The following is a 17,507-nucleotide window of genomic DNA, read 5'->3' as shown; positions in this document are numbered from 1 at the left end:
AAGAAAACTCTTCAGACCACCCACATCTTTCTTTGCTTCATTGTTGTTTTCAGTTTGCTTTTTCAGAGGGATTAGTGCTAGAGTAAACTCCATCGTCTCGCTGCCTTGAAAAAATTCAATTTTGTGTAAAGTGAAAATTAGACTCTTAAATCTGCAAAGCGAGCTGTTTATCTTACAAATTTATTCTTTTTTATTGGGCCACACATATTCTAGATAGAAAGATAAAAGCCAAATGGATAACAGGCCATCATTTAGAGTGACATATAGCAAAACATAACTAGTAGACTCATTCGGTAAATTCCTCCTGAGTGGCTTGTTAGCTTTATCTATATATTTATCTATAACACTCATATAGTATTTATTGAAAACCAAAATAAAATCCTGCAGTTTATCATCATGCATTCTGTATTTTGCACTTCAGAAAAATCTTTCTGCACTCAGGAATTAATTTTTTCCCAAAGCAGCTTAAGACATGATTATATACAACTTTTGAGGAGTGAAAAAGGGGAAAGTCTCAACTCTTTAGGGAGATTGGAATTATAGACTAGCACCTATATATGTTTTCCTGGACTCTTAAAGGCAAAATAAACTCCTGCAGTATGTTACTTTACATACTTGTGAATAATTCAAAATGACAGTTACTAGCTTTCTAACTTAAATATTGTGCTTGAACTCTGCAGTCTAAGAACAATCAGAAAATGTTAAACAAGAATGTGATGTGAAAACTATCAGATTCTGCCTTTTGAAAACTAGCAATAGCTTGCTTACGTACATGACTAAGATAAGCAGATATAGAGATATATCTATTTTATCACTCTACCATCCTCTTCTTTCAGCTTTAAGCAAAATAGTTTAGAGGGGCCATTTATAGTAAATAATGAAATGCCTGTTAGTGTTACCTTTTCCAGAAATGTGGTATTTGTGTCTCTGCAACTGCGTGAATAGTTTTCATTAGTGCCAAATATTTAAGTCTTTCTTATGTCCCATCGCTTCCATTTAAAAGGCAGTGCTGTGTAAACTGCACTATGTTTCCTGACAGCTTTAGTTACGTATCAAATGGGTAAAGACAGGACATTTTTAGTCAGTAGTTTATGGTTGAAATAATCAAGACTCTACACGCAGATGTTAACTATATGCACCCCACCTCAATATAACTGCGATAGCCCAGCTTTTGCATAGGGACGTGATGATGTGTCCATGTGTATTGCACCTCCGTGACGTGGCAGTAGCATAAATCCAGTTCATAATTCCAACATTTGCCATAATACTTTTTCGTGAAATCATGAATTGATACATATATGTGATATTACATGACCCTGTAAGTACAAAATACGGTAGATGAGTCTTGTGTGGTTTGAATAATGGCTTTTTAAAAATGCCCTAAGTTTTTGCAATTTTTATGTCAGTCTTTTGTAAGTTATTTTGTTCATAGCCTGCTTGGATAATAGCAGCTTATTCAAGATGGCTGAGAATGACTCTTTCTTTATATCGGGAGAGAGAAGAGATGTCTTGGAGTCTCACTCATTGTATTACGATGCAAAGAGTAAGTGTAGTTGTGAACACTGGAGGAGAAAACGCAGGAGCTGCTGGTGAGAGGGAGAAGGATTTCCTCCTCATCTGACCCATTTTTTCATTGCCTTTCCCATGATATTAGGTCACTTGCTACGTCCTGTATTGTAACTCCAGCACTGGAATGTTGCAGAAGGAAGTTGATGAGTTTTGTGTGTAGACATCGCCACTTCTGTTGAAGCCCCTGTCACTGCAATTCTGTTGTTACGGGAGGTTTTAATATACCCATGCAAACTTTTTCCCTCTGAAAGTACAGATTTTCACAATACTTATAAATGAAATAGAATCAACAAAACAACAATCTAAAACTTTTTGGGAATAAATTAATAGGAACTAAGTAAAAGAAGAAATCAAACCAGCTGCTGACACAGCTGTTTCTTTTCTTGTGTAATTCAGTTCAATATAAAGGTACCATATGCTGCTTAAAATGATGATAGGAAAGATGAAATAATTTAAGACAATAACAAGAAAATACATGAATTGTCAGCATTCTGTCAGATTTAAAGAATGAAATAGACAGGTGTAGTATTGACATGTTTAACTTTGTGTTGTGTTAGCAGTTTTAGCAAGAACAATGTGCTGAAGTGATGTGAGAACGTTTCTGTGTTGCAGACATTGGAGAAGAAGCTGGGAGATCTGTAGGAGTCCAGCAGCCAGCTTTACTGAGGGACAGGAGCCTTGGTTCTGCCATGAAAGACTGCCCATATTGTGGAAAAACTTTCAGAACATCCCACCACTTAAAGGTCCACTTGAGAATACATACAGGTGAGAGGAACAAGTGAGCGGAGCGCTGTCGACACATGCCATGTGTGTGTGGGGGTTAACGTAATATGTGGCTAGGAGCCTTAATTCCCACTGTAGATTTGGGCTCATTAGTTGGAGAAAGTCTTTTGAGAAAGATGTATGACAGTCTTAAATAAAAGCACAAGGAATGTGTTGTTGGATAAAGACCACTTTAATAGAATCATCTTTTCCCAGTTGAGGTTATTTCTGTCTCCTTCCCTGCTTCATCACTGTTTCCTTCAATTACCCTTGTCCTTCAATAGGCATAAGCCTATTGGTTTCAGACTTAGTTATACTAACTGCTTCAAAGGCCTTCCTTAGCATCTGCTTAGGGATTCTGTATGTTTTTCTGAGTTACTATTTTTGTTCCATTTAGCATGCTCATTTTTAACCTCTCACTGTTCATATGAATGCATCAGCTTCATGGATCTGCATTTTTTTTAAACAGAACCCAGCCAACTTAGTACTTCAAAGCAGTAAAACCACATTTTGCACGATGGTAAAACTTATCACGTTTTATTTTAGTAACAGTCACAGCATTTCTACCCTACAGACACTTTCAACTGGTCTGGTTTCTCACTTTATTTTGGTGTGTCATTCATTAGGTGGACTGCCCTCGATACCAGTAAACTATAACCACTTCATTTAAATTATAGTACCTTGTTTGCTTAGAAGTATGTATGTGCATGGTAAGGTTCATGTAGAAACATATTATCTATTTACAAAGAATTACTCTACATAATGAAAATCTGACATAAAATCCTAATATCCTCAGGTCCTGTTGTCATTACTAGAAATTCTGTATATGGCTAATCATAATGTGTTCTTCCAAGTCTTAGGTATCATATTAGGCTTTGGGAGAATGTCCAAAGCTGGAGATTTAGGATACTTCTGTTTGTAAACAGACATAGTGGGTACTCTGTGGAGTCATTTTATTTTTAAGCCATTTTAAATGAGTTTCAGAATTTTACTGCTACTTTTCTAATTGATAGGTAAAATAAATTGCATGACAAAATACATTCCAGTTGTACCTCCTGCTTGAAAAACTTCACTGTTAATTTTTATTTCACTGAAGTACAAGATAAGCAGTATTTTCTTCCCTTCCCCAAATCAGCAGTCATGTTTCTCCTCTGTGCTTGTGCAGATGTAATACTTAATGTTGGGTTTTCAAATGTGGGGCCTGATTTTGAAAAATTGAAAATGAAAGCAGAAAGTTATTTAAAGAAAAAAAAATTCATTGTTGAGATGAGAAAGTTTGTTAATTATATTTTGGAATTTCAAGTAGGAGAATACCATTTAGGGCAAGAATGTTCTTTTCCATGTGTTGGACTTCGTGAAATAAAAACAAACAACGACACAATACAAAACAAAACAACTCCCACAGTGAAAACCCTGTTTGTGTGCTTTCTAATGTAGTAAAAGTAAATAAATGGTAGTTATTTTATTGGAAAATAATCTTGTAACTATGAGGTTTAAGTAATTTGACATTTTAATTACTGGAGATGCAAAGAAAAATTATTTAAAATAACCTGAGGATACCCATCCTTTTTTTTGCTTTATTATATAGTGGTCATTTTGGTCTTGTTTTAAAGATGGCAGTGATTACGCATTTGGTATTTGCGGCTTAGAACTAATGGAAAGTAAATTAATGGCAATGTAAATATTCCATAAAACTTGCATATTAAGAGTGACGAAACAAAGTTAAAACAAGGAAAAATAAACCATGTATAAAATAACAAAACAACAACAAAAAGAAAACTTCATACAGACTGTTGAAACAACATTTGCAATATATTTAAAAATCATAATTTTAAAATAGATAAAGATCAATATCCATTAGGTTGAGAACAAAGGAAATAATGTAAATAATGACAAGAGTATGTTTAAATGGAGAAATGTTTTACATATTGGAAATAATCTTAATAAATATTATAAAAATGTTAATTGGCAAATTACTGGAGTTATTAAATAAAAATCGAGTTGCTTTGCAGAACATGGAAATGATGCAACAGATACCAATTATTAAACAAATATTGCTTAGCTCATACTTATCAGGGACAGTTTCCTGCCTTTTATGTCACACTCTGTCTTTATTATATGCCTGGATCATGTAACTGACTGATAAAAAACACTTTACTGTGTTTCTCCACTACATTAACTCAATTACTGTTCTTGTTCTCACAGCACCTGTTTGTTAGAGATGAGCTCAAGCAGTTCAGCAGAAGTCAGGTTCCTTCGAACATCTGTGTGTTTGAAGGCACACCAGTACGTTGGTTTGGTACGCAAGCCAAGACAAGACCCAAAGTCTGATCCAGCCAGGAGGAGCGTCTGTGGCAATTGGCCCAAAAAAGCTAGAGGAGCCGTTTAATCCTCCACAAGAGGAGGAAGCTGGGCTCTGTTTTAGAAGAAATAGCTAGTGGCTTGGGTTGCTTCTTTTTTCTGTTGGATATTTCATGGTTGCAACCTTCTCCACACTGAGTTTTAGTTTCTGTGTACTTTGCTATCATGTAACAAGCTTCTATAGTTAACAAAAGGGTTTTATTTAGCACGCTTAGTTAAGTCCCAGCACACAGTTGTAACGGATTTTTTCTTATTATTTAATTCAATGATATTCAGCCAGGAAGAGCTTTAAGGGGAACATAGTAAGATATAATTTCTGTTTGTTCCCATATAATAAGAAGAAAAGGGCATAATTATGTGAAATCAGTTTCTTCTCTTTCTTGCTCTAAAAACAGTCAAAGTATGAGACAGTTCCTTAGTATGACCCTGAGAGAAGAGAGGAACGACTCAGGGCTAAATGCTTCAGAGTCTCTGGGCTCAGAGAGGAGAGACAGATCCTCTAGCCCTTCTAGGGGACTTCTTCATGTTGACCAGTGAGTAGCGATGGGCTGTGTGGGGCTGCTTCTTCAGAGCTACCAACTTGAGCTCGCACAAACTCACTGTGAAGAGATGCAGAAACAAGGGCAAAGCATGTATGTGCACCAGTCGTGCATAGTAGGCACGTGGGTGGACTGGCCACTTTGTGATTCAGCTTCCTGGTTTTAAAATAAGATATAAGACAGCTGAGAAGGTTATAACACAGAAGGTTTAGAGGTGCCCAGAATGTGTGAAAAAGAAAACCACCTCAGTATTTCAGACTCATAATGTACCATGAGAAGAGGCTTCCAGAGTTTCGATTTTTCCACTCTGGGAGGGGCAACAATTTTAGGTTCCTTCGTTCAGGGAGCTGAACATCTTATTTATGTCCTTGAGCACTCTCAATTCCCACTGAAATAAAATAAATGGGTGTGATTTTTTTTTACATGCCTAGGCCTTTGGACTCCACTGAAACACTTAAGGGTAAAAATTTAAAATTTTTTATGTTCTGCCTTTGACAAGTGACACATTATGTAGGGGCCAGTTTCTCATTAGCTCTAGCACTTCTTTGTACCTTGCATGAGCATTCAGAAGCTACTGAGATGTAGACCAGTTTGGGTTTATGTGATCATTAGGTGCTCAGTTGTATTCCCAGTATGACCAGCACAGTTAAATCCCTTGAATACTGAAAAAAGAATAATGTGCATGAGGCAAGGACAGCCTTGAAGAAGGTTTGGGTTGTGCTAAACAGAAGAAACCTAAGACAGGGATAGCAAGAAAAAACCTGGCAGGGCTGTGTCCACTGACTGCAAGTATGTTATGATATGTATGACACATATCTTACATGCATTAGATGTACTATGCACATTTACAGTGTTACTGCATTTTCCCTTGGAAAGGTGACTAGCCAATTTTAAAACTTGCTTAGATGAACTGATGAAATACAGTAAAAATGATGCTGTTTTAAATGAATTCAATTCACATTTTCTTCCTAAAAAAAGACTGCCTGTTGCCATTCTCTGAAGGCGCTTGTAGTGGGATGAGCAATATGAATAATTAAGGAAAATGGGTATGTGTGCTCCAAGAGGAGACAATTTTGGTATTGAACATTCTTTATTCTTACATTTCTAAGATGAACTAAAAGGACTTTTCATTTCTCTAGATTTCTCCAGATTTCCCATCCTTAACATTGTACAGCATGCCTTTTCTCCTGTCTTAATGACATCCCAAACTTTTGTTGAAAATAATTGATTGAATTTAAATTTCCTTAAAAGTTTAAGAGGTAACGTTACAGTATAAATTTCCTACCAAACACTAAGTAGGGAAATATCCATTAGTGAAATTAACTACAGTTTCTAGGTAGCTAACAATGTGCAGTATACAGTAGGGCATGGCTAATGAACACTGCAGTGGGTGATATTTCATTATACAAATTAATGCTCACATTTTAATGGGAAAGTCACATAATGAATCTCAGCTTCAGTGACAGCAATTAGAGACACAGATTGTCCCCTTCTGGACAAGGCACTGTTTAGCAATAAGCAGCTGTGTAAAAAGTCTTCAGGTTTACAACATATATATATGCTTTGGGGGAATTAGTGTACAGTTTATATTAATGTACTGAATCTTCCCTGCAAAGGAACAACCCTATTTATCTCTCCACATTTTAACTAAGTAAAGACATGTAAAAAGACTGAATAAATATTGCAGATGAGATATAAATAAAGGAAAATATTCAATTATAAAACTTTATAAAAATTAAATTATTTTATTGTAATGCCTAGTGCACAATTGAAAATTCTTTAATAAACTGAGTCAAAAGCATCAAGAGCCTGTCCTTTTGCAGGATAGGGGTGGTTTCGTCTTATATAATAGAGAAAAATCACTAGTAAAGGAAAGTAGTAAAGAGAAGAAGTTAACCAGTATTTCTGACAAACAGATTAATTGTGTGGTGAAACATGTGCAAGATCCAAAAATAATCCTACAGAACCTTTGATATTCCATTTGGTTTAAAAAGTGTGAAGTGAATGATTAGAATGATAAAAGAAATTACCGTGTAAGAATAGGCATAATAATGAACTAATTAAACCATACAGCAATTCATTTCTAAAATATCTACTGCACAATGGATAAAATAGGTTATCAATAACTGTTTCAATGGTAAAATAAAAAATGCTGGAAAATGTTTTCAATATTTTCATTAAGCAGTATTCTCTGGAATTATAAGATGTTTGATTTCATTTGCTTTGCATGAAAGAAAACTAGAGGTTGTTTATATAGAAATATATAGGAACAAATTGCAACTCACATTGTCCCTGAGTGACTGTCAAAACCCCACCACTGACTGCCAGAGCGTTGGCTGCTGGGGTTCTGGTACTGCAGCAGCCCTGACTGTTCTGAGGAGCAGCACCGTGAGGAGCAGAGGGGCATCTCCACAAACAAACTCCTTAAAAATCTTCTTTAAAAAGGAGGGAAGGCATTCAGTGGGGGAATGTCGGGTGCAGTACAGATGTTTAAGAAGCTGCATGTTAAGTATGAAAAATGAACGAAGAACCCCACAGCACTAAATATAAATAGATATTTAAGAAGTACAGAGATTTTATATGGAAAACTAAAAGTAACAGTAAAAATATGTACCTGGCTATTAGGGTAAAATTCCTTAGATCTGGCAGGTCTAACAACTGGTATGTTACTAATACTGGATAAGAATGGATAAAAAATTATCAGCCATGCTGTAGAAGACTAAATACTCTTCTGCAAGGTTCTCAGAAAGAAGCATGGTGGTTTATATAAGTATTTTCCAACGATACAGTTCTGCCATTAAGTAATGAGGCTGTTATGCTGCAGCCCACTTACATTTTAAATTTTTTTAGAATGAACAAGACTGGATTACTTATAGATAAAGTCTTAAAAACCCTGGCTGAGGAGCTCTCCAAATCATTACAGTTCATTTAGAAAACCAAGTCTTGGAACACAGAGCAAGTTCCAGAGCACTTGTAGTAGTAAAAAAGCTCTGGCTATTCTAGTATTTCCAAAAAGAAAGAATATAAAGACCTTGAAATTATAAATGGACTACCCTGACATAAGTTTTGGGTAAAATTACAGATTGAATTTGTTAACTAATTAAGAATTGGTAGCATAGTTAATTCAATTTTATTTTATTAAAGTAAGTCTTATCAAGTTTCTCACTTTCTCTCAAGGCTTGTGAAATTAGCTTGTTCTATGTGATGATCACCCCTACCAAGAAAAGCTATACAGAAATGAAGTGGCCCATAAACTGGCAGTTCCACAGCAGTACTTTCAGCTCCATCTATCTGGTATTTCATCATTATTTGGAAGAGTATATAAAATCACTGCTGATAAAATTTACCAATGGCGCAAAAATTGTATGATGCTAAAAATCATGGGGAGGCGCCGATTACTCACTGAGCTCTTTTCAACAGTATGCATTTTAAATCAGCAAAATATAAAGGAACAAATACTGGAGGCATTGATGAACTGAACCTAGGATTATGGTAGCAAAGCGACAGAATATGAGCTGTTAGTTGATTACTGTAGCTGAGGATGTAAATGCAGTCGTGGACAGTATAAGATTAATATAAAGTTGAAACTTCATCAAAACTTTAGTGGGTACTCGTAATTTAAAAGAACACTGAAAAATTAGGAACTTTGTTCCACTCAAGAGTGAGAGAAGGTGAAGAGGTGACTGGTTTGCCATCTGCAAGTACCTTCCTTAGGAAATAGGTTTTTTTAATAAATAAATATCTTTAATCTAGCAGGGAAAAATGTAACAATGTTCAGTAGTAAGAAGCAGACTCTGGACAAAGTTAAGTTAGAAATGAGGCACACATTTTGTGTAGTGAAAATACTTAACCAGTCAAACAGATTACTTAGGGATATGTCGGATTTTTTTTAATTGCTGTGGTTGAAACAGAATAAGTTTAAACCCAGTAATTTTTGTTTTAAATTGTTGTTATGATTTGATGCAGGAATTATGATGTGAGGGTCTTTGGTCTGTGTTGTACAGCAGATCGGACTAGATGATCATAATTGTCCCTTCTGGCCTTAAAAGCTGTAAATCTATTTGTAATCTGACTGTGGTCTCCTTGCATGGCCCATAGCAGATAATTCCTAGGAGTGGTATGATCAGATTGCATTCTGAGTAAGACTGGTGATAGCTTGCGTAGATTGTACATTTGTGTTATTTATACAACCTACTGTACAAATAGACATGTTTCTACTGGGCAACGTGTCTGTTTCCAGTTATCTACCAAGCCTTTGTGCAGATTTTACAAGCAGCATTGAATTTTTATTGTTTTACTGCATCCTGATATGAAATATTTGTTGTGAGATGTCTTGTGTCTTGTGAACCAGAGCGGTAGATAGATCAGAACTGTGATTATGTTCCCCAGATAAGTTATTTTCTATAAGATTTTTTTTTTATTGTACACATTGGAATATCCTCTCTTTTTACTCCATTGTGAAAAGGTTTGAAGGGATGCAAACACGGCAGAGAATTAGCAAGATCAGGATGGTCATTGCCTTCATGAACAATGAAAAATGACTCTTGGATATGGAATGCAGAAAACTATTTTGAAAAAATCATGTTCCCTCACTCCTACATGGCAACATTAATTTATGTGAACTGATATTAAGTGTTAAATAACTCATCCAGACTCTTGGCAGTATTACCAGGGTAGTCATTACAGTAGGATGAATTCTCTCAACTCTTTCCTCAAAGTATGAGATCCAAACAGGTGGTCTTCTAACAGGAATCATAGCCTACCTCTCTTGTCCCCTGTAGTATTCTTTGGACATATACTATTGCAGTTGGTAATAGAGTCCTGGAAATTAGGGGTACTTTAGGTTTCCACTGAAACTGGCTAGGGGTTTTAGTTAGTTTGGTTGAGGTTAGTTTGGGACCAGATTATAACTGTTTTGTTGTTTGTACAGGGACTTACACAAGGCATAGCTGGCTGTTAATTTGAATGGATGAAATAGTATCTAAATATCTGCACAATTACTGAATTTAGGAAATACTGCCACACTAAATTTAAAAGATTCAAAGATAGTTTACTCCATCCTACTCCCTTCTCCCAGTGCCTGCCCTCAAAATAGTAGCAGTTAAGATTGCTGTGAAGTAAACAAATAACTGCCAATATTTGGATCTAAAAGAGAAGAGAAAGGTTTTGAATAGTTCCCTTTGAACAATGTCATCTGGCCAGTCCTGCGTTGCAAAGGTGGCACAGCGTGTTGCTGCATGTTGAGTCCAATTTCAGACCTTCAGCTTTAGATCTCGTTTCTAGCCATGCAAGAGGTGGGAGCACCACAGAGGCAGTGTACCGAGGCCAGGAGAGATTTGACCTTTTTATCACACTGTCTCAGTCAGCGTCTTCTTTCAGTCCAATGCTTATGGCATTGGTGGGGAGCTGTGTCCAGATCTCCTCTGCTGAAAGGAAGCTCACTCAGTGCAGAGGCCTTTGAGCGGAAAATGTAATGACTGCAAGGCTTAGCAATCCAGAATAAGAATATGTTGTTGTGCCCAGTGCTTCAGACTGAAGCTACTTTAGAAGTACAAAATACTACTAGTATTTCCTCTAGTTAGTATATTTTAGCTCGCATATACCCATTTTTACACATACTTATTGCTTTGAACAGCTCCTGCATGTTTTTAGCAACATCAGGGCAGCCTATATTGCGAACTTCTCCTCTCCCTCGGTTATCCAATGGTTGACATAGCTTCTGCAATGTTGGGACACACTTTTTAATGGTGTCACTTGATGTGCAATGCAAACACACATCAAACTATCATTAGAATAAAAGGAAGTGCTCAATATAATTGTGTTCAAGATTTCCGTAAAGGCGTAGGGGATGCCGAGGAAGAACTTTTCAATTAGGAGTGAAAACTCAAAAGTGGGAGCATTTAACCTCATTAAGTCTGGTACTTGTTTTTCACCAGTCTGATTACTTCTTAGGCAACACATGAAATATCTAAGTTGTGTCAGAGGACACTAGTGGCTGTTGACAGTAACTGGTGGGACAAATATATGAATAACAGAAAATGGCTAAAAAATATTGCAGTATGTACATGCTGTAAAAACAGCATTAGTATTTGTCCACGTTCTGACTGGCAGCACAGCTGTCAGGGTTTGCACATTCCCAAGCAGCCCTGCAGAAATGCAAACAAATAGATCACCAGTGTCTTCTGTCCCCTTGTCCCTACCCCAAGCCGCCTGTGACGGGTGTGTGTCTGCACGCCGGCTCTCACTGGGGACCAGGGAAGCCCAGCCAGACGTGATCTATCTCAGCATAGTGATTCTTGCACGTCAGTAAGAGCTGTTTGCTTTTGCACAACTCCCACTGAAATGCAGTCCCTACTTCTCATTGGTGGAGTGCCAGAACTTAATTAGGTGATTGTGGAAGACTCAGAAGTTGCACTGAAATGTTTAAATCTGATTTCTTCTGTTAAGCCGTGTGGACCCAGGCCTAAGGCATGAACTGTGCCAATTCCTACCTCTTCCTCTGCCGAACACCTCTTGTTTGAGGTACTGCACTTTTCTCCTCTAAAAAGGTCGATTAATGTGGTTGATATAAAGCTCTCATGTCTCACCATTTAGCTTTAGGATTACATTATGGATTTAGAATTTCCACTGCTTGTAATTTACTTCAGCCCCATCTGGCTTGCAGCACGTATCCAGGTACTGTTCGTGGTCAGTAGCTTGCTCATGCAGGGCTCTGTGGTCATTTGAGTGTTCTGGTGTTGCATCTCATTAGGAAATTCCTGCGATCAGTGAGAGGAGCAGCTTCCCAAGTATTTACCGGCCTTTCAAGTGAGCCTGTAGCTTAAATAACAGAAGTTTGAATGTCTTTCAAAATAGAAATAATTGCCAATACTGACAGCTCGCAGGTCTTTCTGATTCCTGTCACTTTTAGTGAGGATTTTGATACTTCTTCCTTTAAACTCTGCATTGCTAACAAGTGAAAAAGTTTATATGTTCATTTGCTTAAATCTACGTTCTTTTCGGCTGTGCCTTTATGATTGTATGCGAATATTTATTATACATGTAATATCTTCCTCCTCTTTTAAAGTATAGGAAGAACAATAAAAGTTTATTGTGGGACTCAAATATATATTTAATTCATGAAAGTCATCTTATGTATTTTAAAACTCTATTCAAGCTAATCCTAGAAAAGGGCTTATGGAAGGTAAATTACACATTTTACTACTTGAGCATTATAAATGCCATTAGTACAAATTTAAAGGACTGCAAAACCAGTAGATAATGCTAATTTCAAATACAGAAACTAAATATATTTTGTACTTTTTTATTACTCGATTTCTTTTTTATTTTATTGACTACTTTTTATTTTAACTATATGTTCTTACATGCTGCAATCATAATGTAGTGTAATGATATTAATATTTTATAGAATCTGTATTTATAGTTCTTTATTTAGAAACAATGCAGTAGGTCTGCAGATCTTTGAATCCTTCTGGAATGGTGCCCTCCAAATAATGATAAATTACTTGTGCAGTATGCCATTTGCTAATTATATCCATGATTTACTGCAGAGCAAGACTTAAATCATTCATTTCAGTCTTGCGTAACAGTGCCATAAAATTTTTAGGTTTAAAAATGGTTTCCATGTGTATAATTTAAACAAATTTTAGAGCAATTGTATACACAAAATATTGCAACCATCCATTTGTTACATTCTTTGTCTCTCTTTTTTTTAAACTTGTACTTTTAATGATTACTGTGGTTGAAATTGTTATGCTTCATTTTCATAATCATAGCTTTTAATTCTACAACCGTTTTCTACATGTTAGATTAAGAAAAAGATGGCTAATTGTCTGTAGATACCATGTCATTCCTGAATAGCCCCACATTCTAGAAACCGATTTCAGAAATATTCCGTTCATGAATTAGTCTTCAATTGAAGGCATTTATTTTATAAAAAAGGAATTATTTGCTCTAAGATCTTCTTATTTTCAAGCATCTAGTGTTGATTTTTTTCCTTCACTCATCTGTACACCAAAGTACAATTTACTCTCTCTCTTTATATTTTCCTCTTTATCCATACCAATAGGTGAGAAGCCTTACAAGTGTCCACATTGTGATTATGCTGGTACTCAGTCTGCGTCCCTCAAATATCACTTGGAACGGCACCATCGGGAGCGACAGAATGGAGCAGGACCACTCTCTGGGCAGACTGCAAGTCAAGAACACAAAGATGAGACATCAAGTAAAAGTTCTGTGTTTATTAGACCAGATATATTGAGAGGAGCCTTCAAGGGGCTTCCTGGTATTGATTTCCGAAGTGGCATGGTCTCACAGCAGTGGACGTCAGGAATGCTGTCTTCTGGAGATCAGCAAGGACAAACAGCTGGCATGTCATCTGAAGTATCTTCAGAAAATATGAAGGGTTCAGACATATCTTCCAAAGGAACACACTTCTCTGAACTTGGCCGTGCTTACCAGAACATGGTTGGGAATGGTGTGAACTTTCAAGGGTCTTTGCAGGCTTTCATGGACAGCTTTGTCCTAAGTTCTTTGAAGAAAGAAAAAGAAATGAAAGATAAAGCTCTCTCAGATCCACTTTCAGCAAAAGCTCTGGCCTCAGATGGTGGCGAGGAAAAGATAAATAGCAAGTCCTCACAGCGAAAAACAGAAAAGTCACAATACGAACCTCTCGACTTATCTGTAAGGCCAGATGCAGCCTCCCTCCCAGGTTCATCTGTTACTGTGCAAGACAATATAGCTTGGCATGGCTGCTTGTTTTGTTCCTTTACAACTTCATCTATGGAACTGATGGCACTGCACCTCCAGGCCAATCACTTGGGCAAGGCTAAACGTAAAGAGAACATCATAGGGAACAACAAGGACCAATCTAGAGAAGCTTCAGCCTCAGTTAATAAAGCGAGCTTGCTCTCCTCTTCCGTGCAGTCCAGCAAGGAGGCAGTAGTTTCAAGCATGCTGAGCCAGCTGGACTCAGCTTCTGAGAAAATGACCCAGGGACAAAATAAAGAGACCCTGGGAGAGCAAAAGAGCACTGCCTGGCCCAGCCACATGGAATCGACTTTTTGTAATTTTTCAGCAGACTTCTATAAGCAGTTTGGTGTTTATCCTGGTGTTATTGGCACGGGAACACAAAATTCTTGCACCAGTAATGAATCTGAAATAAAAACACAATCCGAAGATGACCCAAATATTCTGCTCTCTGACTCTGTAAATAAAAGTGCTACTGATGACCTTTCTGACATAGCTTCATCTGAGGATATGGAGTCTTCCAAGGAAGAAAACATTGAAGATGAGGACATTGACACAGAACCAGAAATTATGAATAAACAGTTGTCTGCCCTAAATAAAGAAAGCAATGAAGGAGGCGACAATATACAAAGTGCAGTCACCTCACAACCAACGCAAGGGCTCGTATCACCACTGCCGCAAGCGTCAGAAAAGCAGTGGCACGGTCAGAATCTTCTATCTTCCCATGAAACTGCACAAGGAGTGATGAAACCCGAACAAGTTCAGGGTCCACAGGTCCTGGAGAAGCAGATGAACATGTTGTCAGTCCTAAGAGCTTACAGCTCTGATGGCTTAGCAGCCTTTAATGGACTTGCAAGTAGCACAGCAGCTAGTGGATGTATCAAGAGACCTGACTTGTGTGGTAAGTTTTAGACCTTCTTTTAGACCATTTCAGAAAACACTTGTGCAGAATCATGAAGCTGCTTTTTAAATATACTTAGTCATGTTTGTTAGTAATACATTTTTTCAAGTGTTAAACCCTGTGGGCCAAATTCTAGTCTTATATGTGGTCTACTCCAGTGAAATCAGCAGTGCTGCATGCAAATACATATACAGGATTTTAGAAAGAACTTGCTTTTTGAACTAGAGTAGCAGCAATATAGACTATCTGTGCTAGTGGCATCTGAAGGGGATACTGCTTTAGCGTACTCAAAGGAGGAAAAAGTTTTAAAAAATTTACATGGTAACTTGCAAACTTTTCAGTATTTTGATATAAGTAAGAACCCAAGAAAAACACTGGATGCTTTGCCAAGCAAACCTTTATTTCTTTTTTTTTTCTTTTTCCTTTCTTTGAATTGGGGTACCTTCAATTACCACAATATTAATGAAATCAAAGGCCAAGTGGATAGAATGTGTCTACCTGTGGTGAAGAGCCTTGCTTTTTTCTTTACTTTCCCTCCTTTTTTTAATTACATTTTTTCTCCTTTGTTTCAATGGCACCCATATAACAGTTGCCCTTGACCATTTTCACTATTCTAACTGGCGGTTATACAAATAGTGATTTCTCTAATTAAGACTATGCCTCCAGGTAATTAAAAAACAGCAACACACCAAACAAACAAAAACACCTTTTACCCTTATTAGTCTCTGATTTTAAAAGTTGCAATTTTACTTCCTTCTATAACACACATCATATTTGACAAAATGAAAGTTAAATCTATTTGGAACAAATAAGACTGAGGATTTTTCAATTTATCTCCTATTTTGTCAGCATAGTTCCTGTTTGAAAGAGATTTTGGAGTGTAAATCCTTTGAAAAACAGTATCATTTTAAAAAGCAGAGTCAGCAAAGGACACAAAAACTTCAGTAATGCTCGCTTCACTTAACCTTCAGACTAATCAGAAAACTCACTGTCAGAGCTGAACATGCATAATAAAACGTATACAAGTTAAAAAAAAAAGAAAAGAGAATGTGATCAACAGTTATAAAGCCTGACAATTTAAAATGAAACCGTAAATCTGCAAACATTTAAGAGTAGTTACCCTGGTTAAATTAAGCTTTGTTTGACTTTACTAGGATAGTACATGTGCTTAAAGCCATAACCTCTTCTTCTGGCCCCTCTCTACTTTTCCAAGTGAATTAGTTCATCTGATAAAAAAGTCTGATTTCTCCCCACAGTTTATCTCACTTGTATTCTTAGACCAGTTTGGCTTCACAATATTGTCATTACTTAAACTGAACCAGGAGCTCAAGTGTCTGCATGACCTTACTTGTAAACTTCTGTGTCTCAATGTACTAAGAATCAATTCAGATAGTTGGAAATATTTCCAGATTCTCCAAAATCAGCAGTTACATTACTGATATTTTGAAAATAGTTGACAGTTGTTTTAATTTGCAGCTGGAAAAATCCTACTTGGATGTTTTTTCTCTCTATTTGTGGAGTACAATCAGTTAGTTACAAAAAAAGTACAGTTTACTCTCTAAAAAAACAAGTAAAAAGATTGGAAAACTAAGATTAGTTGCTTTTACAAGCTAGCTATACTTCTTCTCAGACATAAGTTTTTTAAAACAACAGCAACAAAACCCTCTAATATTATTATTTAAATGAGGTCATGTTACTTTCATTAGTTTTTTTTTTGTTTCATCTTCCAATAAATTCAACAGAAATTTTATGATGGCTTGAGTTTATATGATTTTAAAGACCATATCCCTTTCACAATCTCTGCCCAGAGATAATGGAATTGAAGTATGAAGGAAAAAAAAACCCAACAAAACCAAACCAAAACAACAGAAACTTGTCTGATCTACTTTTTAAGCCGTTTTAAATGGAAAATGCAGTGCGAGTCCTCCTTTCTCCCCCCTCCAAAAATAGCTTTTTTAAATTCCTTACTGACATTCTATTAAGTGTTTGCAGAATATAAGTATTAAGGTTGACTATTTGAATATATTATTTCATTTTTCTCAATATCTCACAGCAAAAGTGAATGAATATGAACAAGCCTCATGTCGGTAGTTCTTTTTTATTTGGTTGGCTAAGACACCGCCCACTTGAAAGCAGTGGTTTTGGAGAGTTTTCATTTTCCTGGGGACATTTTGTACTGTGAAATTACGCTCCATTTGTGCACGTTAGTGCAAGGAATCTCACCTGATGTTTCTGCGCTTGCAGATGAGCCATCAGGAGCACCCGGTTCATTTATTAGCCTGCCTTCCCTCTTGCACGAAGCCCATGACCTTACTCATGGTTCCCTTTGACTCCCCTTCTGCCTGGGAGATTGGAAAACTTGAGACCCACCTCCAGCATCTGATTCCAGGGCATGGTTCTTGTGTTCCTTTGTATTTTGGGAGACTCTGTGCATTTGCCTTTCTTTTTACAGCCAGTGATGTGTGGGTTGTCGACACAACACTCCTTGCACAACCAAGACAGCAAGACATGGTGCTCTTTCTGCAGTCAGCATACAGTGAAAATGAAATTGAAATAAAATAAGTCGGCTTCACTTAACTGAGATTGCACCTTTGACTGGCCACTCTAATTGAGTTAAATTTCTGGCT

At 36.8% G+C, this 17,507-nt stretch overlaps 1 protein-coding gene across 1 annotated transcript in view; it reads left to right on the top strand.

Annotated features, from left to right (window-relative positions):
• ZNF536 (zinc finger protein 536) overlaps positions 1–17,507 on the top strand; it is a 77,014-nt gene that overhangs the window by 49,771 nt on the left and 9,736 nt on the right. The window contains exons 2-3 of the mRNA XM_010189743.1: positions 2,182–2,334; positions 13,300–14,880. Coding sequence (XP_010188045.1) covers positions 2,182–2,334; positions 13,300–14,880 — 1,734 coding nt within the window. The remainder of the gene's footprint in view (positions 1–2,181; positions 2,335–13,299; positions 14,881–17,507) is intronic.

This window comes from Mesitornis unicolor, unplaced genomic scaffold (genome assembly GCF_000695765.1).
Source record: "Mesitornis unicolor isolate BGI_N332 unplaced genomic scaffold, ASM69576v1 scaffold33078, whole genome shotgun sequence".
Lineage (NCBI taxonomy): Eukaryota > Metazoa > Chordata > Aves > Mesitornithiformes > Mesitornithidae > Mesitornis > Mesitornis unicolor.
The sequence above is the reverse complement of the archived record's forward strand: the minus strand, read 5'-3'. Positions and strand labels throughout refer to the sequence as shown.